At 46.0% G+C, this 25,295-nt stretch overlaps 1 protein-coding gene across 1 annotated transcript in view; it reads right to left on the minus strand.

Annotated features, from left to right (window-relative positions):
* Positions 1-25,295, minus strand: part of NDFIP1 (Nedd4 family interacting protein 1) — a 753,142-nt gene that overhangs the window by 336,420 nt on the left and 391,427 nt on the right. Inside the window, exons 4-5 of the mRNA XM_044069282.1 lie at positions 9,918-10,005; positions 6,890-7,014 (exon numbers count right to left, since the gene is read on the minus strand). Of these exons, the coding sequence (XP_043925217.1) occupies positions 6,890-7,014; positions 9,918-10,005 (213 nt within the window). The remainder of the gene's footprint in view (positions 1-6,889; positions 7,015-9,917; positions 10,006-25,295) is intronic.

A 25,295-nucleotide genomic window follows, 5' to 3' on the forward strand; every position in this document is an offset into this window, starting at 1 on the left:
AACCAGGACTGCAACAGTGAATACACTCGAACATCTACATTTATGGTATGTGTATACAACTGTACTATGTTCTTCGTGTTTCACTGTTGCAGTCATCACACTTGGGTCGATTCCCAAAGCTGAAGAATGGGTGGAGGCAGTCAAGATGAGTTGGGGACTGCTAGTATGCCCTGCACGACTGCTGTTGCAAAACCCACCCTGGAAATGGAAAAGATAGGCAAGGTGGTAATGCTTGGTGAAGGTGTGAACAGAATTCCAGGTAGCAGCTTCAGGAATGTCCCTGGTAGAGACTGCCTTGAGGAATGCTGTAGAGGTAGAAGTTGCCCTAGTGGAATGCCTGACCCCCTGAGGGGTTGGTTTCCCGTGGAGTTTGCAGCAGAAATGGATACAGTGCGCTACCCATTTGGAAATTGTTTTGAAATGGCCTTGCCCTCTGCCCCTGGTGCAAAACTGACTAGTAACTGGTCAGATTTCAGGAAGGGCTTAGTTCTATCAAGGTAGAATCTGAGCTGTCTGTGCACGTCTAAGGAGGATCTTTTCCCCTTTATTTTGAAAATTAGGGAAGAGGGTTGGCAAATGGATAGACTGGTTGACAGCCACACTGGACACCACTTTAGGCATAAAGGAAGGGTTAGCCCTAAGGGAGATCCTGTCAGCATGAAAAATAATGAAGGGTTCCCACAGCCATAACTGCTTGTAGCTCAGACACTCTTCTAGCTGAAGTGATGGCCAGAAGCATGTCTGTTTTCCAACAGAGGAATTTTAACTCTGCTGAAGCTGCAGACTCAAAGTGGGGTAAGCATGAGCTTTTCCAATACAAAGTTAAGGTCCCAAGCAGGGGTGGGGGCACTCCTTGGAGGCCTTAAGTTGTTTGCCCCTCCTCTCAGAAACTGTTTGATGAGAGGGTGAGAGAAGAGAGGTGGCTCAGTGTTTTAATAAGCCGAGATGGCAGAGGCATGGATATTAACAGAGAAGGATAGGCCTCTGTGGAGTAGATCTGCTAGGTAATCCAGGATTAGAGGTAAGGAGGGCAGTGATATGTCTTCTCCTTTAAATTGAATCCAAAAGCAATACCTTTTCCATTTATCAGCATAGGATTTCCTTGTACTGTGTCTTCTGGCTTCAAGAATGACGTCCAGCACCTGCTTTCTTAGGCTGGTCATGGGGGGAGAATTCAAGGAATAAGCCAGGTTGCAAGACTCAGGGTTTGCAGTTGCTGATGCAAGATCTGTCCCCCTTGCTGAGTGAGGGGCTGGGATCTGGGGTAGGTACCAGGGTGGCACCAGTGACAAGCTGCGCAGTAGTGGGTACCAGAGCTGGCGTGGCCAGTCCAGGGCAATCAGCATTGTCCTTGGTCTGTCCGGTCTTACATTGAGTAATATTCTTGAGAGAAGGGGGGGGGGTGCATAGATTGAGAGGTTTTCCCACCGGAAGGATAGAGCATCCACTTTCCAGGCCCTGCTGTGAGGTGTCCTGGTGCATAATTTGCTGAGATGGTGATTGCAAGGAGCGGCAAAGAGGTCCACCTCTGGGATCCCCCATTTCTGGATTAGAAGGCTGAAGGTGCTGGGTTCTAATTGCCATGCATGTGGGTCTAGGAGATTTCTGCTCAAGTCGTCTGCCAGTGAATTTTGTTTGCTTGGCAGCAATTGAGCTTACATATGAACATGCATGTCCAAGGCCGTGTTCCACAGGGCTATGGCTAGCCTGCAGTGGGTTCCCCCCTGCTTGTTGATGTGCCACAAGTGTGGTGGTGTCGGTTTTTATTAGCAGGTTCTGGTGACAGTAGGGATCTGAAAGCTGTTACAGCATGCTGAACAGCTAGCATCTCTTTTTGGTTGATGGGCTCCAGTGGCCTTGAATGCACTTGTCGTCTAGGTGTGTCCCCCAGGCATAGTCTGACAACGTCTGTGGTTAGGGTCTGGGCAGCATGGAGTTGAGCTGTTACAGCATGCTGAACAGCTAGCATCTCTTTTTGGTTGATGGGCTCCAGTGGCCTTGAATGCACTTGTCGTCTAGGTGTGTCCCCCAGGCATAGTCTGACAACGTCTGTGGTTAGGGTCTGGGCAGCATGGAGTTGAGTAAAGGGAAGTCCCTTTGTTGTGGTTGCATGCTGCTGTCCACCAAAAAAACTCTGTCCTTAGACAAGGTATGCATATGGAATTAGTAGGATGCAAGAGGCCATGAACCCTAGGGCCTGTGTGGATAGCTGGGTTCTGGTGGTCATTTGTCTGATAGGCTTGTTTTTCTGGAGTAAAGAATGCCATCTGGGATGCTGTGTCCAAGCTTGCTCCCAGGAATACAATCTTTTGACTGGGGACTAGTTTTGATTTCCTTTCGTTGATAGTGTACCCCAGGGAGGTCAGAAGGTTCTTTACAAATGTCAGGTGCTGCAACAGCTTTTCCTGACTGTCTGCCTGAACCAGGCAGTCGTCCAAGTACGGGTAAATTTGAATTTTGATCCGTCTGCAATAGGCAATGACTGGAGCCAGGCATTTTGTGAATACTCTGGGAGCAGTGGATAAGCCAAAGGGAAGTGCAGAGAACTGATCATGCATAGATCCTACCCGGAAACGTAGGTATTCCCTGCATGAGTCCCTGATAGGGATGTGCAGGTAGGCTTCTTTTAGGTCTAGGGTGGCTAACTAGGCATCTCTGGACAGCATAAGAAGCTGCTGCTGAAGGGTTAGATTTTGAATTTTGGTACCACCAGGAAGGTGTTTAGAATGGAAAGATCATGGATTGGGCGTCAAGTGCCCTCTTTTCTGGGTACCAGGAAAAGTCAAATAGAATCCTTGACCTATCTCTTTCTGCAGGAACAGGTTGAATTGCCCTTATGGAGAGCAGGGATTGAACTTGGTTTTGTGCCTCTGCCCACTGGTTTGGAGGAAAAGTCTGGGAACCCTTTTGGGGTTGGCAGTGAGTGGAAGTAAAATTTGTACCCCTGGAATACAATGCTGAAGACCCATCGGTCTTTGGTGATGGAGGTCCAGCTTTTTGCATGGTAGGCAAGTTTTCCTCCTAGGGGCACGAGCAATTGGGCAGAGGTGAGGAGTGGATTCACTGTGAAATCTTTCCATAAGGGGGTGGCTTAGCACTCCCTGTTTTAGAAGTGGAGGTACTCCATTTCTTAGATCTCTGCATACCCGAAGACTGTAATCTGGGGTGTCCGTTTCCCCTGGATCTAGTATGGCCTTGAGGGAGCTGGAAAGGACCAATGTTTCAAGGGGCAATGCCTACTGAATCTTGGAGGCTGCACTTGCAAAAAATCTTTGACTGTCTGCATAGACTTAGCTTTTTCTTCCATCTTTTTTAGAACCTCTTCTGCTTTGGTGCCAAACAGATTGCCCTTGTTCAAAGGAGCGTCTAGTAATTTTGATTTGACATGGTCTGGCAAGGTCTGCTCCTTAAGCCAGGCTTGCTTTCTCAGTACAGAACCCGTGACTGCTGCCCTGCAAGATGCTATTAGGGCATCAAAGCCACATTGCAAGGTATGCTTGCTGACTTGGCTTGCAGAATGCATAAGGTCCTGTAATTCTTCATTTTCTGCACAGTTTTGTTTAACAAGTTCCATAATATGTTGCTGGTATTTCAGCATGTGAAACTCGCAATTCAATGTCCTAATGGCGAGAGGTGCAGAGGTGTATACTTTTTATACCCAATCTGTCTAAAGCTCAGGAATCCCTGTCCGAAGGGGTGGGATTCTTAGCTGTAGTTGCTTTTATACCTTTAGGCCCCTGGGAAATGACATCTGGGTCAGCAGTAGGATTTTTGAAAAGAAATTTGAGAGAGTCAGGGACTCTGTAGTACCGGTCTGGTTTCCATGGAGGAGGGGGTAAAGTATCAGGATTTTGACTGGATTCCATAAAGACATCATCCACAACATCCAGAACAGGAGGGATATCTAAAGGTCTATGTTGTGGCAAATCTAAAAATTCGCTGAGTCTCTTTTTGGACTGAGGATAATTTTGGCATTCCCAGTGGAAATGCTCTCAAAGTATGTAGCGTTTCACCAAAAGAAAAATCTTCCGGAGGGGAAGCAGAGGGAATGGAGTCCTCTGCATCTGAATACTCATAAGCAGATAAAGGCATGTCTTCATAAATCAGAAACCTCAGAGTCGTCGGACTCTTGGTCTGTTAAAGCTGCTGGGGACAGGTCTCTATCTCTTAGCAGGGGAAGGCTAGCTTCCCCTAATCAGCATAATCAGGTCTTCTGCCATTTTAAGCATTTGATGTTGTGGCAAGGAAGCAGGTGCTTGAGTTTGGGTCATCGTTTTTTTAGGCGTAGCTCGTACTCTTGGCCTTTGAAACTCGGTAGTTTTAGACAGAACTGAAGACGCAAAAGAAGTAGTCGGTTTGTGTCGAATATCGGTAATGTGAAAAACTTCCTCGGAAGCCAGTGCCTGCACAGCAGCACTGGACCCATCCAAGGTAGAGACACCCGCAGTTTCCATAGTCAAAGAAGAGTCTCGCGGCATACCGGACTCCAAACGGGTCTTGGTAGTGGCCTGAGAATCCATCAAAGCGGGCATCAGGGGCTGCGAATGCGCCTCACTGAGTACTGGCAAACGGGCGACTAGCTTAACAAGCGTTGGCAGTTTTGGACCTGTGCAGTCTGTCTCTGTCTTTATCCTTACGTTTTTTCGGAAGATCGGTAGTCGGATGGCTTACTGAAGCCATTTCGGAATATGGAGATAGAGAGTGAAAGTATTTAGTGACAATAAGAGCCCGACAACAAATAGTTCGGATGTGGAACAAAGCACAAAACCAACAGCGAGGTACGTTGTGGTCTGAGCCAAAACAGGTGACGCAGTAAGAATGGAAATCTCTGTGTGGTATTTGTTTTCCACAGGCGAGACAATGGTTAACTTTTTCTGACATCGGTTAGAGCAAGAAAAAAGGATCCCCAACAGGGTACTTAGCTTTAGAAGACTTCAAGATGATTCGAATCGGAAACTAAAACTCAGGTAGTGGCCAACCAACACTCGTGCGAACTGCTTCTGCTTCAGGCTCCTCGGCAAGAAAGACTGATGTAATGGCATCAGCTGCCTGTTTATATACCCCTGACAACCTGATGTCAGTCCTGAAGTGACAGCAACCGACACAGAAATACTAAGTGTCTGGTACTCGGGCCGACTAAGGGCTACCTGCAGGCAGATAGCCCAAGTGTGATGACTTCAACAGTGAAACAAGATCATCATCAAGGCATTACAGGCACTCTACCAACTTCTAGAAACTGACTCCGCAGACGGCACAAAATCTACATCAGGGTGCAAGGCAAAGGCATAAATATGAAGATAGTTTGACACCTTTCATAAGGCGTGCCAGAAACAACCTGCTTACCAGTCCACAGGACATCCAAGGCAGATGAGAAGAGTACTTCCAACAGCTTCTAAATAAAGAAAACCACAGAGATGCTGTACTGCCCCAGACACAGCCTACAATGAGAGAAGAGGCATGACCTTCCTCTTGAGAATGTAATTTGCCTTGCATCCTATGCCACAGTAAATTCTAGACATGCATCAGCTCTTAGTTCAGGAATGAAATGGGATTCTCCCCATCATCACAGCTGAACTACATTTTTTAACAAGCCACCTGGGTTTGCATGTTAAAAGCTGATCAATCTAGCTTGCAGGCAGTAGAAATAATGATTTTCATTCTTCCCTTCCAGGAGTTCACACTCCACAGAAATTCATTTTTTCTTTTACAAAAACAAAACTGCACTTTACTTTTGAATTTCAGTTACAGCAGGAAAAAATCTCATCTTCTGAGGTCCAGTACACAGTCCCTTGGTTTTATAAACTAAAGCAGATGCCAGAGAAGTTGCAAAAATGTGAAGCATCTGATCACAGCTGCTCTCTACCTCAATTCGCACCAACATGAGAAAATTAATGACCCCCCCACAACCAACAATAAGTGGGCCAGTGTGCTGAAGGAAAAGCAGCACCAACATCAAAACACCCACATTTACCCTATGTCATGTGCCGAAGAATCAGTAATGTTCCTCTCATGGAAGATGCATTCAACATTCAACACAACAGGGCAGACAATGGAAAGACAATATAGTCTGAAAGGAGAAATTCAAGCAAAATACATCAAATTTCAAGATGCACAAATGTAACAAGATTATGACTTCTGTATCAGTCAGAACGGTTTCCACAAAAATTCAAACAAATTGTCTACTTTCACAGAAAGACAGATGGCACTTATTTCCTGCAGAAATTTTCATGCATACAAAATAAGCAGACAGCTTGGGAACTAACTACCGGAAAACAGCCCCTCTCAGAAATCACATTTTATCATAACACTTTTTTTACACTCCTCCCGTTATGAAAATATTCCATTTTTGCACATTGCCAAATGGGTCAGTGAGTAGGGAAATAAGATCTTGTTGCCAAAGCAACCCTACATTTACAACACTTCTACGAGTGAGAAAAAGGAATGACCCAAGTGGCATTTCACTGAAAGAAATCCTATAGGATTCCAGCTAAATTTGTGTGCGCTTCTGCAAGTATGAGTGCATACTGTAAAAAAGCAAACAGAGTGATGAAGAAATTTTTCTAACAAAGATGGTGAACAATGTCTAACAGATGCTTGACATTAAATTCAAAACGCATGAAGTAGCAGCATCACGCATGAAGTAGCAGCATCTCACCTATTGCAGAAAATGGGTTTGGCAAAATCGTTAACAGTGCTTACCTCACAGACATAAGATGCAAGGTTTGATTCTCACCTTTGAATGAAACTGGTTAGCTTTAAAACTGACCACAACAGCAACTAGTTTAGTACTTGCCTATGAACCAAGCACTATTGTAGTTAAATTAATTTTAACTACGTGATGGTACTCCCCTAACACACACAATGCAAACTTTGAACAGCTGCTGCTTACTCTGACAATAAGGATCCACTTAATGAGTGACAGGCCAAACCCAGAGATCGCTCCATATCGACCAGCTGCAGATGTCGTAAGACAGAATGACAGGAAAAATCCAATCCAGTTAAACAGGAATGCCACTGAAAAACAAACAATATGCTGCTCTGAATATCTCAACAAAACAGCACTGAATAAGACACAACAAAGTTATATTCTCATTAAGCATTGCTCAGTAGTGGGGCATTCTTGTTTACTTATAATTTTAAGGTGCCTGACAAAAGTAATAAGATGATTCAAAATACTGACGCTGCCTTCTGTAAGACATTACTGTAGTTTAGTAGCTTATGAACTTACATCATTCTAACTGCTTTCAATGTCATGCTTGTACTCAGAAAAAAAAAAACAGCAGGCAGGCAGAAAATGACAGTAACCATTAACAGTGATACAGCAATGTGTCTTTGGCATGTACTGTTGGTTAAAATTATATATGACTAGAAAATTTAGAAACACTAAGTATTTTTCACACCAATGAGAATGCTAACTTCAATTTTCAGAAAAAGAAGAGGTAGTGGTTTGGATGCATAAACTTTAAAAACCAAGTAATCCCCGTGGTATCCCTGAAGTCTCAAACAACCCACTAAACAATTATAGTGGGTCCAAAAACAAAACAGTGTAAGAAACTTCTCTGTGTGGAAAATTTTCCATCCATATATCTCTAGTAAATCACTGTACACTAATCAAATCACACAATAGTAGTAGAAGTAGCAAACTTAAAACCGTATTAAGTAAAAAAAATAAGTACACAGACAAGCGATCCAAGTAAAACAAAAACAGAGTAATAGTTTCCTCACAAGCTTTCTAAACATATACATACTTTTTATCAGGCAAGGGAGTGGTTTACTGTGCTGTAAAATAACTGTTATTGGTACACATGTTAAATTCACATCCCTTCTCCCATCAGTGTGACACTCGAGCTGGTCCTGCCCTACTTAGCAGTTTTTAAGCTTGCTACTTCTACTGCTATTGTCTGATCTAATTTATATACACTGATTAGCTAGAGATATATGGACTGAAAATCTTCCACACAGAAGTTTCTTACACGGTTTTGATTCATAAACTTTATCAACCACAGTATCACATCTGGTGTAAGCCATAATAAATCATGCAAGCAAACTATATATTACCATCAGGTATGATTGCAGCATCTTTGCACAGGATTCAAAGTCAGAAAGTTCATGTTTTTAAGCAATAACTAAAAAAACCTGGAGTTCCTAGTGAACAGATATATCAGCCAAGCAACACGTCTTCTCTGGTATCTGGATCCAAGCACTCTCATTTGCTTTACTTACCAGCTCTAACTTGATCACAGGACACATTGTAAACACTTTTATTTCAGCAAAAGATACTTGCAAAAAAGCCAGTCTCAGCTTGCTGGACAGTGCCATACAGGGTTGCCAGATTTCCAGCCCCCCAGGTAGGGACAAAAAAAAAAAGAAGGTCTCATGGCAAAATGGCAAAAAAAAAAAAAAAAAAAAAAAAAAAAAAAAAGTCTTTAATGCAGAACACAGATCCACATTAAAGAACTGAGCCCGCTCAGTAGCTCTGCACTAAACACGGAGCTTCTCGTGTTTAATGCATTGCAGTTCCGCATTCAACACAAGTAGCTCCGTGTTTAGCGATTTTTGATTGGCCCGTATACCGGCATATGGGCCAATCAAAAATCACTAAACACGGAGCTTCTGTTTAATGCAGAACACAAGCTCCGTGTTTAGCAATTTTGATTGGCCCGTATGCCAGGTAGACGGGACAATCAAAAAAAAAACAAACAAAGCGGAGGCTGGCCGGGATTTAAACCGGCAGGGTGGGACTCGGTATCAGGCTGCTGATCTCGGGACAGTCCCGCCCAAGTAGGGACGTCTGGCAACCCTGGTGCCATACAACAAAGATAACAATGGGCGCTTATGCAAATATGCCAAATAATTCCAACAAAAAAGTTATTTGCAAGCAGCTCCACCAATGTAGAAAAAATACAGTTGAAAGTTTTGCAACAAATTCATTGATTTAACCATTTACACTTCGTTTACAGAGTTAGTCCCACTAGGCCAATGGCATCTTTTCATGGAAGACGAGAGGTGGTATTCATACTGACTAGGGTAAATTTAGCCAGGGCACCAAAGAACATCCCCTTACTGTTTTGATGGGTGCCATAGTCTCTCCTACATCTACCTTAAGCTACAACCAGCTCTGGCAGATGGGGCCTTGGTTTAATGTGTCATCTGAAGATAAGGCATGCTGTGTGTGTGTGTGTGTGTGTGTGTGTGTGTGTGTGTGTGTGTGTGTGTGTGTGTGTGTGTGTGTGTATGCATGTATGAGCGTGTGTGTGCATATACGGGTATAGGCACAGAGGCACAGATCTAACCATAAACTAATATTGATTGGGTACAAGTCTTTTTTCAGATCAGCCACAGGTACGTTAGTACATCAAGATAACCAGTAACAAAGACATGTCTACAGAAATCCATCAGAAGCCTTTAATAAATTACTTTAGCTCTTTTGTCCAATAAAATATTCTGTAGAATTATCCTTGGAATATTGATATGATGATTCTATTGGGGCAAGCTGGTATTGTGACATTTAAAAATGTTTTAAATAGAACTGTATTTGTTTCAGGTTTATGTTCTGAAGTCGGCCTACTCGCCTATTAGACAAAACCACTTAACTCATTTATTAAAAGCTACTGGTGGTTTTCTACAGGCATCTCTCTGTGTTCTAGTCCTTGCACAGAACTGATATTTACAGTTCAGACCTCCAAGAATCAAGTCAGATTTTTAAATAATAAATCAAGGTTAATATTTTCTTTCACAGACCATAACCATATAACCATAGTTAAAACAGTCTTGCCACAAATTCAGCTCAGATATGTCATCATCTAAAATCTAGCATGGCAAACTAAATGAAATTCCATGACTTGTAGGACTGAAAAACAGCCAAAAATGTACACCCACGTAAATGTCTCATGAACAGCCTGAACTGCTATACTTACTGAAGAAGGTCAACATAAATATGCCATCATTTCCTATTCGTAGCTGGTCAGCATCGTCAAAATCATCCCGTGCAACAAAATCATCATCCTAAACAAAAAAAAACAAAAAAGTGCTCTGAGTTGAGAGACAATGCTCAAGTAAGCTTATAAGTATGCAGTGCATTTTGAAAATAAGTACACAATGCAAACAAAATGAATAAAAAATAACTGTTGTGCCCAAATAAATCACTCTTCACCAGACATATGTCAAATGACTGCGGCAGAATATCTTAGTCTTGTAGTAGTTTTCTTCCACTTTGTGTCCTCATCTGCTAATCTGTCTTTTTTTTTTTGGTCTTCCTTTCTTCCAGGAAAGCATACTTTTGTTTTTCAAATCCTAACATGTTTGTATGAAAAAGAAGTTATGTACTCACCATAATGTTCCATCTTGAGTAGGTAACTTCATTTGTCAGCAACCTGTGGGTATCGGATCCGACAGCTTTCCAAGCTAAAGATCCGAGCTCCAAGCTCCTCCCCTTAACCATAATACCTTGCTACCTCCTTCCAGTCCTCAAATTGCGTTTGCCCAATTATACAATTTCACCAAGACAAAACAGCAACTTCAAACATCCTAACCTAATGAATACCAAAAGCTGAAATCAATCTATGATTCAGATAACCAAAGAACCAGGTTAGGGGGAAGGGGGGGGTCGGTTGCTGACAAATGAAGTTACCTACTCAGATGAAACGTTATGGTGAGTACATAACTTCTTTATCTGAAGTAGTTAACTTCATTTGATCAGCAACCTGTGGGACAGAGTCCCCAGCTACCAAAAACTTGGGAGGTCCTCAAGGAAGGATATTCTGGAGCACTGCAGAGCCAAAAGCTGCCCTTCCTCTGGATATTAAATCCAATTTATAATGAAAGATAAAAGGTATGAGAGGAAGCCCAAGTAGCCACAGAACAAATGTCATCCAAGGGAACTCTTGAACAGAATGCAGCAGAAGGAGCCATGGAACGGGTAAGAATGAGCATGAACCTCTAAGGGCTCTGGCAGACCAGATATCTTGTATGAGAGCAAAATGCAGTGAGAAATCCATCTAGCTAGAGTCACCTTCGACACTGGCTTACCCAAAAGGGCTTCGCAAAGGAAACAAAGAGCTGCTCTGACTTGCGAAAGGCAGCTGTTCTGTGCAGGTAAAAGCGCAATTGTCTATGAACATCTAACAAATGAAGTTTGTATTCCCCTTTATTCTGATAGTTAGGGAAGAAAACTGGTAGATTAATGGACTGATTGATGTTCGCCTCGGAAGCCACTTTAGGTAAGAAGGAAGGGTTAGTCCTGAGAGTGACTCTTTCCTTATGGAAAACAAGATATGGGGGTTTACTACAAAGGGCCTGTAGCTCTGACACCCTTCTAGCTGAGGTAATAGCTATTAAGAAAGCAGTTTTCCAACATAAGAATTTTAAATTAACAGAAGCTGCAGGTTCAAAGGGTGGTCCAGTTAGAGCCTGAAGGACCAAAGTTAGGTCCCATGGGGGAACAGCGTTCTTAATAGGAGGTCTCAAAAGAAAGGTGCCTTTCAAGAAGGTCTTACAAACATTAGTCGAAGCTAAAGGACTAAGATTGTCTCCAATGTGAAAATGGGAAATGGCAGCCATTTGAACCTTTACAGTAGAAGAACTGCCCCCTTGCTGAAAAATATGCGATAGGAAATCAAGCACTGCTGGAATGGGAGCAATGAAAGGATCCAAATTCCTATGCGAGGCCCAAATGGAAAACCGTTTCCATTTGCTGTTGTAAACCTTCCTGGTAGAAGGCTTATGCGCTGCTACCAGGATGGATCTAACTGCAGACGAGATACCAGGAGTCCTGGCAACTAATGGAACTGGATCAACCAAGCTGAGAGCTTGAGGTCGTCCTGATTCAGAGTTTCTAATCCCGAAGGATGAGAAATCAGATCCGGGATGGGATCTAAGATCCAAAGAGGAGCTATAAGATGAGACCGTAGGTACGGGAACCAGGTTTGACGAGGTCAGAATGGGGCTATGAAGATAATCTTGTTCCCCAACAGACAAGCTTTCTGTAAAAATTTTGTCATTAACGGAAGAGGAGGATAAGCATAAAGACCAGATGGCCAAGCATGAACTAAAGCGTCTCTGGGGCTTTCCCCCAGGGGGGGGGGGGGGAATCAGAGCGAAAAACTCGCTGCACTTCGCGTTTGAAGGAGATGCAAAGAGATCGCAGCAAGGTTGACAACACTTGCGGAAGATCTGTTTCGCTACTAAGGGGTTCAGAGACCACTCGTAAGGCGAGAGGTAGTTCGACTCAGCTTGTCCGCTAGGATGTTGGACCGACCCGGAATGTGCATCGCTAACAGAAAACAGTTGATGGATATCGCCCAATCCCAAACTCTCATAGCCTCTCGGCAAAGAAGGTAAGACCTGGTCCCCCTCTGTTTGTTGATGTACCAGACCACTGACATGTTGTCTGTCTGAATTGCAATAGTCCCTGGAGGGAGAAAGGCATGAAGAGCTAGAACGGTCTCTGTCTGAGTCCACGTACCTTGGACAGTTCTGCCAATGCAATGCCCCTCCCACCCATGGCGAGAAGCGTCCGTGGTTACCGTGGCTTGGGGTTGTGGCATTATGAATGGTCGTCCTTCCCGAAGCTCTCCAGATTGGAGCCACCATATGAAGGAATTTCTGCAAACTCTGCTGAGGGGGATCGGAGAGTCCAATGGGTGTTGAAGGATGGACCACTGGATCTGCAAGGTCCACTGGAGGACCCTCTTGTGCAAGCGAGCTAAGGGCGAAAGGTGGACTGCTGCTGCCATGGACCCTAAGGCTCTCAGGACCAACTCCGCTGATGGGGCTGGAGATTGAAGGAGTGCTAGAACACGAAGGGTTAAGCTGCGAAGTCTGTCCGACGTCAAGAAGGCCTTGGTCTGAAGCGCGTCTACTCTGGCCCCTATGAAGTCCAGGACTTGAACTGGTTGAAGGGATGATTTCTTGTAATTTATAGTGATCCCCAACTGGGAGGCTAAGAGCAGGAAGCAATCCCTGGCTGAGCAGAGTAGATGTCTGGTGGGGGCGGCAAGGAGCCAGTCATCCAGGTAAGGAAAAACCTGTATTCTCTGAAGCCTCAGGTGGGCTGCTCCAACTGCTATGACCTTGGTGAACACCCTGGGGGCTGTGGTGAGGCCGAATGGTAGGACCCTGAACTGGTAATGACTGGCCCCCAACCGAAAGCGGAGAAACCTCCTGGATCACCTGTCCATGAAAATGTGGTAGTACACATCCTTGAGGTCTATGGAGCACATCCAGTCGTTCTCCTGCACTAGGGGAAGAATGGATTGAAGAGTGACCATCCGGAATTTCTCCTTGGCAATGAAGAGGTTTACTGTAGAAAGGTCGAGAATTTGTCTTAAGTCTCCCGTCTTTTTTGACACCAAAAAGAACCTGGAGTAATTGCCTAACCCGGACTGGTCTGGGGGGATGTGCCTGATGGCTCTTTTTTCTAGCAGATTCTTTATTTCTAAAGCTGCAGCCTCACTCTGACTGGGTGGAAAGTACAGTTGTGTACACCTACCATAAATGTAGATGTTCAAGTGTCTTCACTGTTGCAGTCATGACTGTAGGGTTCTCCCCTGCCGGCAGGCAGCCCTCGGTCGGCCAGAATCCCAAAGTCTGGGTCCGGCGTCGGCTGATCAACCATGCTCCCTGACGTCAGAGCGCCAGGAGTACAAGCTGACAGCCGACGCCATCTTCTCCAGTTTTTCTTGCCCCAGATGTCAGGAGTCCCAAAATGAAAAGGGTCCCATAACCATTGCAAATACACCTCAGAAGAATGGTGAAAAAAAGGAAATACACAAAGGAAAAAATAAGAGGGGACTGGAGGGAGGGAAACCCAGACTGCAACAGTGAAGACACTCGAACATCTACATTTATGGTAGGTGTACACAACTGTACTATGTTCATCGTGTTTCACTGTTGCAGTCATGACTGTAGGGTAGAATCCCAAAGCTGAAAGAAAGGGAGGTGGTCATAATGAAGAAGGGGCGGCTAAAAGGCCCTGGAAGACTGCAGAGGCAAAGCCAGCCCTAGACTTAGAGTAGAGAGGTAGATTGTAGTGCTTTGAAAAAGTATGCACTGAACTCCAAGTTGCAGCTTCCAAAATGTCCTTGGTAAGAACTCCCCTGAGGAAGGCCGCAGAAGTGGCAGCAGCTCTGGTGGAATGAGTCCGAATACTTCCTGGGATTTGCTTTCCATGGTGAGAATAACAAAATCTGATTCCATGAGCAATCCATTTAGAAATGGTCTGTTTTGAAATGGCTTTACCTTGGGAACTTGAAGCATAAGAAACAAACAATTGTTCTGATTTTCTGATGTCCTTGGTTCTGTTCAGGTAAAAATGTAGCTGTCTGTGTACATCCAAGGAATGTAAGATCCTTTCCCCTTTATTTTGAGGAGTGGGGAAAAAGGTTGGTAAGTGTATAGTTTGATTTAAAGCCACTTTGGAAACCACCTTAGGCATGAATGTAGGATTAGTCCTCAAAGATACCCTTGTCTTGATGAAAAATAATATAAGGTTCCACAGCCATAAGGGCTTGTAACTCTGAAAATCTCCTGGCAGAGGTTTGAGCTAACAGGATGGCTGTCTTCCAAGATAAAAACTTGATGTCAGAAGAGGCAGCAGGCTCAAAAGGAGGCAAGGTTAGTTTTTCCAAAACATAGTTGAGATCCCAAGCAGGAATAGGAGGAGATCTAGGAGGTCTTAAGTTCTTAGCTTCTCTGAGAAACTGTCGCATGAGCTGGTGGGAAAAGATGGGAGGGTCTGTATTATAATGAGCAGAAATAGCAGAGGCATGTATCTTAATGGAAGAAAAAGAGAGACCCTTATGTAAGAGATCTGTCAAAGTAAAATTAAAGTAATGTTTGGAAGAAGAGATCAGAATCCTGAGCCTGCATCCAGGAACAAAATCTTTTCCATTTGACTGCATAAGATTTTCTAGTACTAGGAAGTCTGGCTTCTAAAATGACATTCATAACCTGCTTGGGCAGTAAAGAAGAAATTAAAGGCCCTGGATTAACCAGGCCGCCAAGTTGAGAGTTCTGACATGAGAATGTAGAACCTGACCCTGATGTTGGGACAGAAGGTTCGGAGACTGAGGTAAAACCCAAGGGGGGTCCAGGCATAGGTTTTTTAAAGTTGGATACCAAAACTGCCGAGGCCAATTTGGAGCCAGCAAGATTATCATCTTGGGCTTGTCCTGTTTCATCTTCAATAAAACCCGTGGAAGAGGAAGAGGTGGAAAGGCATATCCTGAGAGGTTCCTCCAACTGAATGACAGGGCGTCCACTTTCCAAGCCTCTATGTGGAAAGTCCTGGTGCAAAAAGTCTGTAGTTGATTGAGATGGGATGTAAAGAGGTCTATGTGAGGACATCCCCAGACTGCTGTTATCATCCTGAATATTTTGGTGTCCAGCATCCACTCGTGTGGATCCGAAAGATTTCTGCTCAGACTGTCTGCCAGGAAGTTTTGTTTTCCTGGTAGAAACTGAGCTTGAAGATCCAGATTGCAAGCTAGAGCTATGTTCCATAGATCCATGGCTAGTCTGCAAAGGGGGTAGGAATGAGATCCCCCTTGCTTGTTTATGTACCACATAACTGTGGTGTTGTCTGTCCGTATTAACAGTTGTCCTGGTTGTAAAAGATTCCTGAAGGCCAATAGAGCTTTCTGAACGGCTAACATTTCCTTTAAATTGATATGCAGGTGCTTCTGATCCGTTGTCCAAAGGCCCTGCAAACAACTGCCCTGAAAATGGGCTCCCCAAGCATAATCTGAGGCATCCTTGGTTAGAATCTGAGAGGCAGGAGGCAGACGGAAGGGCTTCCCTTTGTTTAGAGCACATGCCCTGGACCACTAAAGAAATTCCTTTTGAAGACAAGGAAGGACGGAGATCAGTATGTCTAAACTTTTAGTTATGTACTTACCATAACTTTAGATGTATGGGATCCATCTCGCCTACATTCTCTACAGATGGGTTCGGAGCCGATCCTCGGCTCCAACTCGGCGCTATACAATAGAACGCAGTCTCTTATTGGCTGAGTCACCTCATATCCCAGGATGCACCACCGCTACTTCCCTAGATCTTGTTTGTTCGCATTCATGTTCACAGAGACATACTATTGTCATAACATACTCAGGTCTTTCAAGAGAGGAAAGAAGATCAATTTCGGATCGTCCGGTCTCTCCTGGTCTACAAGGCAGGGGGATGGAGGGTGGGTTATTAGGAATGTAGGCGAGATGGATCCCATACATCTAAAGTCATGGTAAGTACATAACTAAAAGATGTAATGTGATCCTATCTCGCCTACATTCTCTACAAATGGGACAGCGTCCCTAGCACCTAATTCCCGGGTGGCTCACTGGAAAACACTCCTGAGAACTGTGGAACCGAAGGAAGCTCGACCCCTGGATGCCACATCTAATTTGTAGTGAGAAACAAAGGTGTGTGAAGATGTCCACGTGGCAGCCGCACAAATGTCGCCAATAGAGAGCTTGGAATGAAAGGCTGCGAAGTGGCCATAGCTCTAGTAGAATGAGCTTTAACGAGCTATGAGCTCCTTGTTTGAGATGAGATAAGCGTGAGTGATGCAGTCCCTGATCCACTTGGCAATAGTGACTTTAGTGGCGGCTTTGCCTAATCTATTATCGAAAAGGACACAAACAGTTGATCTGATTTCCGTGCTTTGTGTGTCCTATCCAAATAGAAGCGTAATTGCCTGTGCACATCTAAGCAGTGAAAAGTATATTCAGCTCTATTGGAATATTTGGGAAAGAAGACCGGTAGCTCCAGGGACTGTTGTAGACAGAAATTAGAACAAACCTTTGGTATAAAAGATGGGTTTGGCCTAAGAGATACTCTATCCTTGTGGAATACCAAGTAAGCGGTTTAACACATAGAGCCTGAAGTTCTGAAACCCGTCTGGCTGAAGTAATAGCAATTAGAAGGGCAGTTTTCCAAGAAAGGAATTTCAGATCACAGGTTGCTGCCGGCTCAAAGGGTGGTGAGGTTAAAGCACCTAATACCACATTCAGATCCCACGGAGGTGCAGGTTGCGAAGTGGGGGTCGTAAAAGCCAAGCTCCTTTAATAAAGGCTTTACAGAGCTTGTTGCTCATTAAGGAGGTTGCACACTTTCATGAAAATTGGAAATAGCCAATTGTACTTTGATGGTAGATACTGAGCAACCTTGCTGGAACAGGGAGGCTAAAACTTCAGTACTTCTGATACGAGGCTGTCATTGGGTCTAATCCTCGGAGTTGGGCCCAAATAGCAAACCTCTTCCATTTACTGCTATATATCTTCTTTGTAGAAGTCTTGTGGGCGAAGACAAGATGTGTATGACTTCAGGAGCCAAAGAGTGGCTCCTAATTATGGTTGGAAGAGGAGTAGCCAGGCTGTCAACTTCAACGAATGGAGGGACTGATGGAGTTGTCCTGACTGATGAGTCAAAGGTCCGGAACTTGGTCCAGGAACCAAGGACCCTCCAATGCATACCTGTGAAGAAAGGGAACCAGATTTGCGAGGCCAGTATGGGGCGATTAATATCATTCTGCTTCTCAAGCGAATCGCCTTCTGAATCACCTTGGGGAGAAGGGGAACCGGTGGAAAGGCATATAGCAGACCGGAGGGCCAAGCGTGGACTAGAGCGTCCTTGGGGGTCTCCCCCGAAACTGGGGTCAGAGTGAAGAAGTGGTGACATTTCGCATTGAGGGGGCTTGCGAAGAGATCGCAACAGGGGACTCCCCATCTTGTGAAAATCTGTGTTATCACTCTGTTGTTCAAGGACCAATCGTGAGGGGAGAGAATAGTTCTGCTCAGTCTGTCGGCTATCACGTTGGATTTCCCCGGAATGTGCGTTGCCCTTAGAAAACGCTTGGTAGCAATCGCCCAATCCCATACTCTCATGGCCTCTCTGCAAAGGGGATAGGACCTGGTTCCTCCTTGCTTGTTTAAGTACCAGACTACCGACATGCTGTCGGATTGAATGGCAATTGTACCCTGGGGGAGGTGATCGTGTAGTGCTTGCAATGCTAAAAGCACCGCCCTCATCTCCAGGATATTGATATGAAGAAGACTCTCGTCGGGGTGCCACGTGCCTTGGACCGACCTGTCCAGATAATGACCCCCCCACCCTGTCTGGGAGGCGTCCGTAGTCAGCGTGGCAGAGGGAAGTGGGGGAACGAAGGGTCGCCCTTGATTCAGATTGGGGGATAAAAGCCACCAACGAAGATCCTGTTTGCACGTGTCCGTGATCAGAATCACGGTGACTGAGGGGCGGTCCTGATAAGACCACTGGACTGAGAGGAGCCACTGAAGTATCCTCATGTGCAACCTTGCCAAGGGGACCAGAAGAATGGTGGCTGCCATGGAACCCAACAGTTGTAGGACCATTCTTGCTGGAGCACGACGTCTGAGGATTAAGGCCCGAACCTGAGACTGAAGCGTCGCGATCCTTTCTGCAGGAAGATAGACTCGCATCTGCCTTGAATCTATTTCTGCACCGATAAACAGAATACGCTGAGATGGTTGCAATACAGATTTTGACCAATTGAAGGTGATGCCTAAGGATTTGCCCAGTGCTATAGTGGCTGCTAAATTTTCCAAGAGTAGATGCCTGGAGGCGGCAGTTAGGAGCCAGTCGTCTAGGTATGGAAACACCTGGAATCATAGACTTCTCAAGTGAGCAGTCACGACTGCCAAACATTTGGTAAACACCCTGGGGGCTGTGGTGAGACCAAAGGGCAGTGCTCGGAACTGAAAATGACCGTCTCCTAGGCTGAAGCGTAAGTGTCTCCTCGACGCCTGATCCATCAGAATGTGATAGTAGGCGTCTTTGAGGTCTATGGAGCACATCCAAACTCCTTTCTCCAACAGCGGGAGAATGGATTGTAGAGTGACCATCCGGAATTTGGACTTTTTTACAAATCGGTTTAATTTGCTGAGATCCAAAATGGGTCTCAAGTCCCCGGTCTTTTTTGGCACCAAAAAGAATCTTGAGTAAGTCCCTAATCCGGCCTGGTCTGCGGGGACAGGTTGGATGACTCCTTTTGAAGCAGCTTTGATACTTCGTTGGCTGCATGATCCCATTGACTGGGTGGTGGGTCCGGGATTCTTTGGACTGGTGGGGGGGGGTTGAACAAAGGGGATGGAGTAACCTCCGGCAATGATTCGAAGCACCCATTGGTCCTGAGTAATATCTTCCCAGGCCTTTAGGTGCTTGGCGACCCGACTGGCTCCGGTGCTGCACAGTCGGGTACTCCTTCAGGGATGCTGGAAGGAGGAGGAGCCAGGAAAGGACTCGCGGTCTCCGGTGTTGCGGGGGCCTCCGCCGCCACTGGGGCAGTGTCTCCTGAAAAATTTCCCCTCCTCTGCCTCTAGAAGGGGGTCGCTCTGCTGCGCAGTAAGGCTTCTGAGACTTACGGAACCACATTTTCCCTCCCCGGGCCTTGGGATAAGGCCTGAGGGAGTGGAAGCGGCTCCTACGGCAGCCAAGGTCTTACCCTCCTGTTCGCAGCGAGTCAAAGTGTCCTTTACCTTGGGTCCAAACAATGAGTACCCATCAAAGGGGGCATCGGCAAAGGAAGACTTAAAGGCCTCTGCAAAATGACACAGGCGTAGCCAGGCTTGTCTCCGTAGAGCAACACCTGTCCCAGCCGCTCTACTTGCTCCTTCGGCCGCATAGGAAATGAGCCTCATGGACGAGTTAGATAATGAGGATAGGGTAGCCAACAGAGTTAACCGTCTGTGTTAACTGTTCAGGTAAGTTACCCGAGAGGGCATCCGACAGCTCCTTGATCAGATCCCTCTGTAGTCTGGTGAAGTGTGTCAGATAATTCAGAGACCTTAACGTAAAGGTCGCTGAAGAAAGGGTACTCTTGCCGTACCGATCCATGCTCCTAGACTCTTTATTAGGGGGATGGATGGACGTCGAAGCCTCTGCCACATCTTGTTGGGTGGCAGATGCCACCACCATAGCATCTACAGCCACACCTTTAGATAAAAAATCCTTGTCCGGGGGTGCCGAGAGAAACTTATTGGGACAAGCTGGCACCGGTTCCACAGAATCCGGGTGTTCCCACGCCCTTCGAGAGATCAAATCCAGAAGCTCATCGAAGGGCGGAGACACCCAGGAGGCGGAGGGCTGAGCCCCGAATGCCTTGAGGAACACCGACTCCTCAGCGGAAGGGGGTTTGGACTGCCAGTCGCCTCGGTGTTTAAGGATTTCCAGAATGTCCGCAAAGGAGACATCTTCCAAAGACGACTTTGGGGACCCCTCCGCATCATCGAGGTCGGTATCCGATGTGAGGGACTCGTCAGGGGAGTCTACGTGTTTCCTCTTACACTGTCTCTTCCTGGGCGGTTCCTCCGAAAGGGTGTCGGAGGAATCTCCAGGAAGAAGGGAACCGCCAATGGGGGTAACCTCAGGCCCAGGGGCTCCGCTGTCACGAGACAGGGGGATCCCAGAAGTGCCAGTCTCCATGCCCAAGGAAGGTGGTGGTGGTGGAAAGGTCGAAGTGGCCACAGAAGATTTGGCTAAAGCACTTCTCATGGCATCGAAGGCGGACCCCAGAATCCTGGGAAGGTCCGTCCCGAGGCCACAACAGTAACGAGCCCCGCAGCCGTCGCACCTTGAGGGTGGCTCGGAGCCGAAAGGATCGGATCGAAGCATCCCCAGGGCCGACTGAGGAGGTCAGCGTGCGAACCCGACCGAGGGGCGGGGTTGAAGTTAGAGTCGGAGCCGACTCGATAACTTCGACCGGATCCAGCAACACCGACTCCAACGGCGCCAAGGCTGTCGGAGGAGGAATGGAAGTAGAAGGATGGGGGATCGGCTCCAGAGCCAACTGGGCAGGAGTCGAGATCAATTTAGCGAAGACCAGTGACTGGAAAAGCTTCTGAAGCACCCTGTCTACGTCCGAATCGGACATCCTCGAAGAACGAGAAGAGACCGACCGGGTCCGAGTCGACTTCTCCGCCCGGCTCGAAAGACTGGGGACCGGCTCCGTAAAGGCACGAGGCGTATCGGCGCCGAGGGAGATTCCACTACTATTGCAATCTCCCTTGGAGCCGATGTGGACTTCGGCTCCGAGGTGGAAGTGTCTGAGCGGGCAACCCCCATCGGCTCCGAAGGCAGTGGAGCCGATGAAGGTGACACGCCTCTCGATGCCCGAGCTCTCGACTCCAAAGCCAGAGGAGTCGAGGCTGGAGTCATCGAGGCAGACCGTTCCGCCCTCGGCTCCGAAGTCCTTGGAGCCGACGGAGAAGCCTGCCTAGACTTTTTAGCTATCGGATCCGACGGACTGGTCGGAGCGAAGATTTTCTTCTTGCCAGTAGGAGAAGAAGAAGAGGATAAGGCTTCCTCAAAAGAAGGGGCAATGAGCCCTTTTAAAATCAATTTGTTTTTCCTCTCTTGGAGGACTCGAGAGGAAAAAGCGTGGCAAACGCTACAGGACTCCTGGAGATGTTTGGGACCTAAACAATATACACACAAGGAATGATCATCCGTTATAGACATTTTGCAACCACACTTAACACATTTTTTAAAACCGGAAGGTCTATGTTCTTTAGACATGGTTTTAAAGAAAAACTTAACAACAATTACAGACAAAACAGTTAACACCAACAGCTAGGCTGTAACGCCTAAGGCAGGGCTAGGCCCCTGTAACTTAAACGGAACCTTTTTACCAACAAAAATACACAATCTTCCACAAAAAGGTACCAAAAAACAATCACACAACAACACTAGCCGTTAAAACAGCTTTTGGGTGAGTTTTAGAGAGAAATTTGACAGAAAAAGTTTCTGACTAGAGGTACTTAGCTCAGCCAAGTCCGAGACCACGTCTATGCTGGAAAGCGGCAAACGAGATCTGGGGAAGTAGCGGTGGTGCATCCTGGGATATGAGGTGACTCAGCCAATAAGAGACTGCGTTCTATTGTATAGCGCCGAGTCGGAGCCGAACCCATCTGTAGAGAATGTAGGCGAGATAGGATCACATTACATCTGTGGCAATACTGAGACCATACACTTTTTAGGTACCACTATATTTTCCTCATGTGTAGTCTTGCATATGGTACGAGAAGGATGCAGGAGGCCATGTAACCAAAAGCCTGCAGGAATTTCCTTGCAGATAAATGAGTTAAAGTTGCCAAGGTTCTGAAAGTTGAAGCCAGCTGTAACTGTTTTTCGGATGTCAGAAATGCCATCTGGGTTGTGGTGTTTAGAAGTGCACCCAGAAAAGTTATCTGTTGTGATGGTGTCAAATTTGACTTTTTTATGTTTACAGAGAATCCCAGGAACTTGAAGAGGTACTGTACAAATTCTAGATGCAGGAGTAAGACATCCTTGCTGTCTGCCCGAATTAGACAATCGTCCAGATAAGGGTAAATTTGAATTCCCTTGAGTCTGCAGTAAGCTACTACTGGAGCCAGGCATTTGGTGAAGACCCTGGGCGCAGTAGATAATCCAAAGGGCAGCGCAGAGAATTGAAAGTGCCTCGATCCGGCTTTGAACCTGAGGTATTTTCTGCGATCCTGCCTGATGGGAATGTGTAAATATGCCTCCTTTAAATCCAAAGTTACCATCCATGCATTTTTGGACAGCATTGGAAGTAGCTGCTGAAGAGTAAGCATCTTGAATTTTGGAATTTCTAGAAAGGTGTTCAAGACAGACAGATCCATAATGGGTCTCCATGACTTTTGCTTCCTTGGGACTAGAAAGAGCCTTGAATAAAAACCTTTTCCCATCTCTGAAAGAGGAACCAGTTCTATGGCATTCATAGCCAAAAGAGCTTCCACCTGGTTTAAGGCCTCCGTCCATTGATGTTTTGGAAGGTCTGGCCATCCGCTTGGCCTTGGCAAGGTGTGAAAATGGAATTTGTAACCTCTTAAAACCACATCCAAAACCCATTTGTCTTGGGTTATTTGAGTCCAATTTTGATAAAAAATAGGGAGTTTTCCTCCGAGAGGGGCTTCCAGGCAAGAAGTTCCTGTAGCCCAACAGGGGGAGTCATTGAGTTTGTTTCCTTTGAGATTGTGACCTGTCTTCTCCTCCCCTAGGAGTGGAAGCAGTCCACTGTCTTGGTCTATAAGCAGCTTGTGTTTGAGGCCTCCCTCTGGAACGTCTATATCTACCCCTCTGAGGCCTGTCTGAAGAGGGAAAGGACCAATTTTTAGAAGGCCAATTCCTGCTAAATCTAGGTGGCTGTACTTGTAAGAAATCTTTAACTGTTTGCATGGATTTCGCCTTATCCTCCATCTTTTTAATCACCTCTTCAGCTTTTGATCCAAACAAAACATTATACTGAACAGGAGCATCCAATAATTTAGCCTTTACTTGTTCAGGTAAATTTTGTTCCTTTAGCCATGCATGCCTTCTAATGACTGTGCCAGAGGCCGCAGCCCTACAAGAAGCCTCCAAGGCATCAAATCCACAGTGTAAACCATGCTTCCCAACCTGTTCAGTGGCATGCAATAAGTCATGTAATTTCTTATCATCTGCACAGGCAGAAATGGAAGTAAGCTTTTGTTTTAAGACAGACAGAAAAAATTGCTGGTATTTAAACATATGAAACTGACAGTTTAAAGCCCTAATGGACAAAGTAGCAGAAGTGTACACCTTTTTGCCCCATCTTTCTAAGGATCGAGAATCCTTTTCAGTAGGAATAGGATTTTTGGCAGAAGAGGCCTTAGCTCCCTTAGGACCCTGAGAAATGGTTTCAGGGTCAGCAGAAGGGTTCTTGTATAAAAACTGATGGGAATCAGGAACCCTGTAATATCTATCAGGCTTAACAGGAGCAGGAGGAAAAGAGTCAGGGGTTAAGTTAGCCTCCGAAAAGGCATCATCCACAATATCCAAAACAGGAGGAATAGCCAGGGGTCTATATTGGGGAAGAAGAAGAAATTCCCTCATTCTTTTCTTGGATTCCGAATACTCCTGTCCTTCCCAGTGGAAATGTTCCCTCATTTCATGCAAAGTTTCCCCAAAAGAAAAATCCTCAGGGGGAGAAGCTAAAGGAATGGATTCTTCAGCATCAGAATCCTCATAAGGAGGGAAAGAATATCCCTGATCGGAAGAAGAAACAGAGGAAACAGAAGCCTGATCAGAGGAATCATAAGAGATATCCTGCCTAGGCATTTTGTCTGGAGGGGGATGAGAACCCCTAATCATAGTAAGTAAATCCTCCGCCATCTTGAGTAACTGTTTCTGTGACTTGGGAGCTGGTTCAGAAGAGGCCTGTGTAGAAGTCTTTGATTTTGTAGGAGTCTTTGCCTTTGTCTTTGGCTTTGCCTTTATTAGTAGCCGAGTAGGCCTGAAAACCCCTTCGGAAGCCAGTACCTGCACAGTGGCTCCGGACCCATCCGAAGGAGCATTGTCCGAAGGTCCTGCAACAGGAATATTTAAAGGCCTGGTTGGCTCCTCATGAGAGTCCGTTTCGGCCGTCGGTTCTGAAATGGCCGACGACAGGGGCTGCAAAAGCGCCTCACTGACTACGGCCGAACCTGAAGCTGGCTCCAGTTGTGCGCTATCATCAGATTTGGACCTCGGAGGCCTGTCTTTATCCTTGCGACGTTTGTGAACTCCGGTAGCCGGAACCGTATTCGATGACATTTTGTAATTAAAGCACCTACCGAAGTAATGAAAGGCAAAATCGTACCTTCGCTTAATAGTACGTTGATTGAATCAAGCACAAAACCGATAACTAGCTACGTCGTGGTCAGGGCCCAAGCAAGGAATACAGTAAGAATGAAAATCCTTATGAGGTATTTGCCTCCCACATGAAATACAATTATTAACTTTTTCTGACATCGGAGTGGAGCAAGAAAAAAGTTTCCCCAACGGGGTACTTAGTTTTGAGTGGAGAAGAAAAAAATCTTCGGATTGAAGTATATCAGCAAAATTCGTCAGGAGTCAGCCGACCGACACTTGCAAACTGCTATCACCGCACGGCAAGAAAGACTGGAGAAGATGGCGTCGGCTGTCAGCTTTGTACTCCTGGCGCTCTGACATCACGGAGCATGGTTGAACAGCCGACGCCGGACCCAGACTTTGGGATTCTGGCCGACCGAGGGCTGCCTGCCGGCAGGGGAGAACCCTACAGTCATGACTGCAACAGTGAAACACGATGAACATCGGGGAGGCGCCTCGATTGAGGAGGAAGATTTATGAAGGGAATAGAGCAGCCTCTGGATATTATCTGAAGCACCCAGCGATCTGTCGTGATGGACTCCCTTTGTGCCAGGTGCTTTGAAAAATGCCCCCCGACTGCCTCTAGATAGGAGCAGTCGGGCAACTCCTCAGGGCTGCTGCGTGGGTCGATAGGAAAA

Source organism: Protopterus annectens, chromosome 4.part0, assembly GCF_019279795.1.
Source record: "Protopterus annectens isolate FY-2018-M chromosome 4.part0, PAN1.0, whole genome shotgun sequence".
NCBI classification, from domain to species: Eukaryota; Metazoa; Chordata; order Ceratodontiformes; family Protopteridae; genus Protopterus; species Protopterus annectens.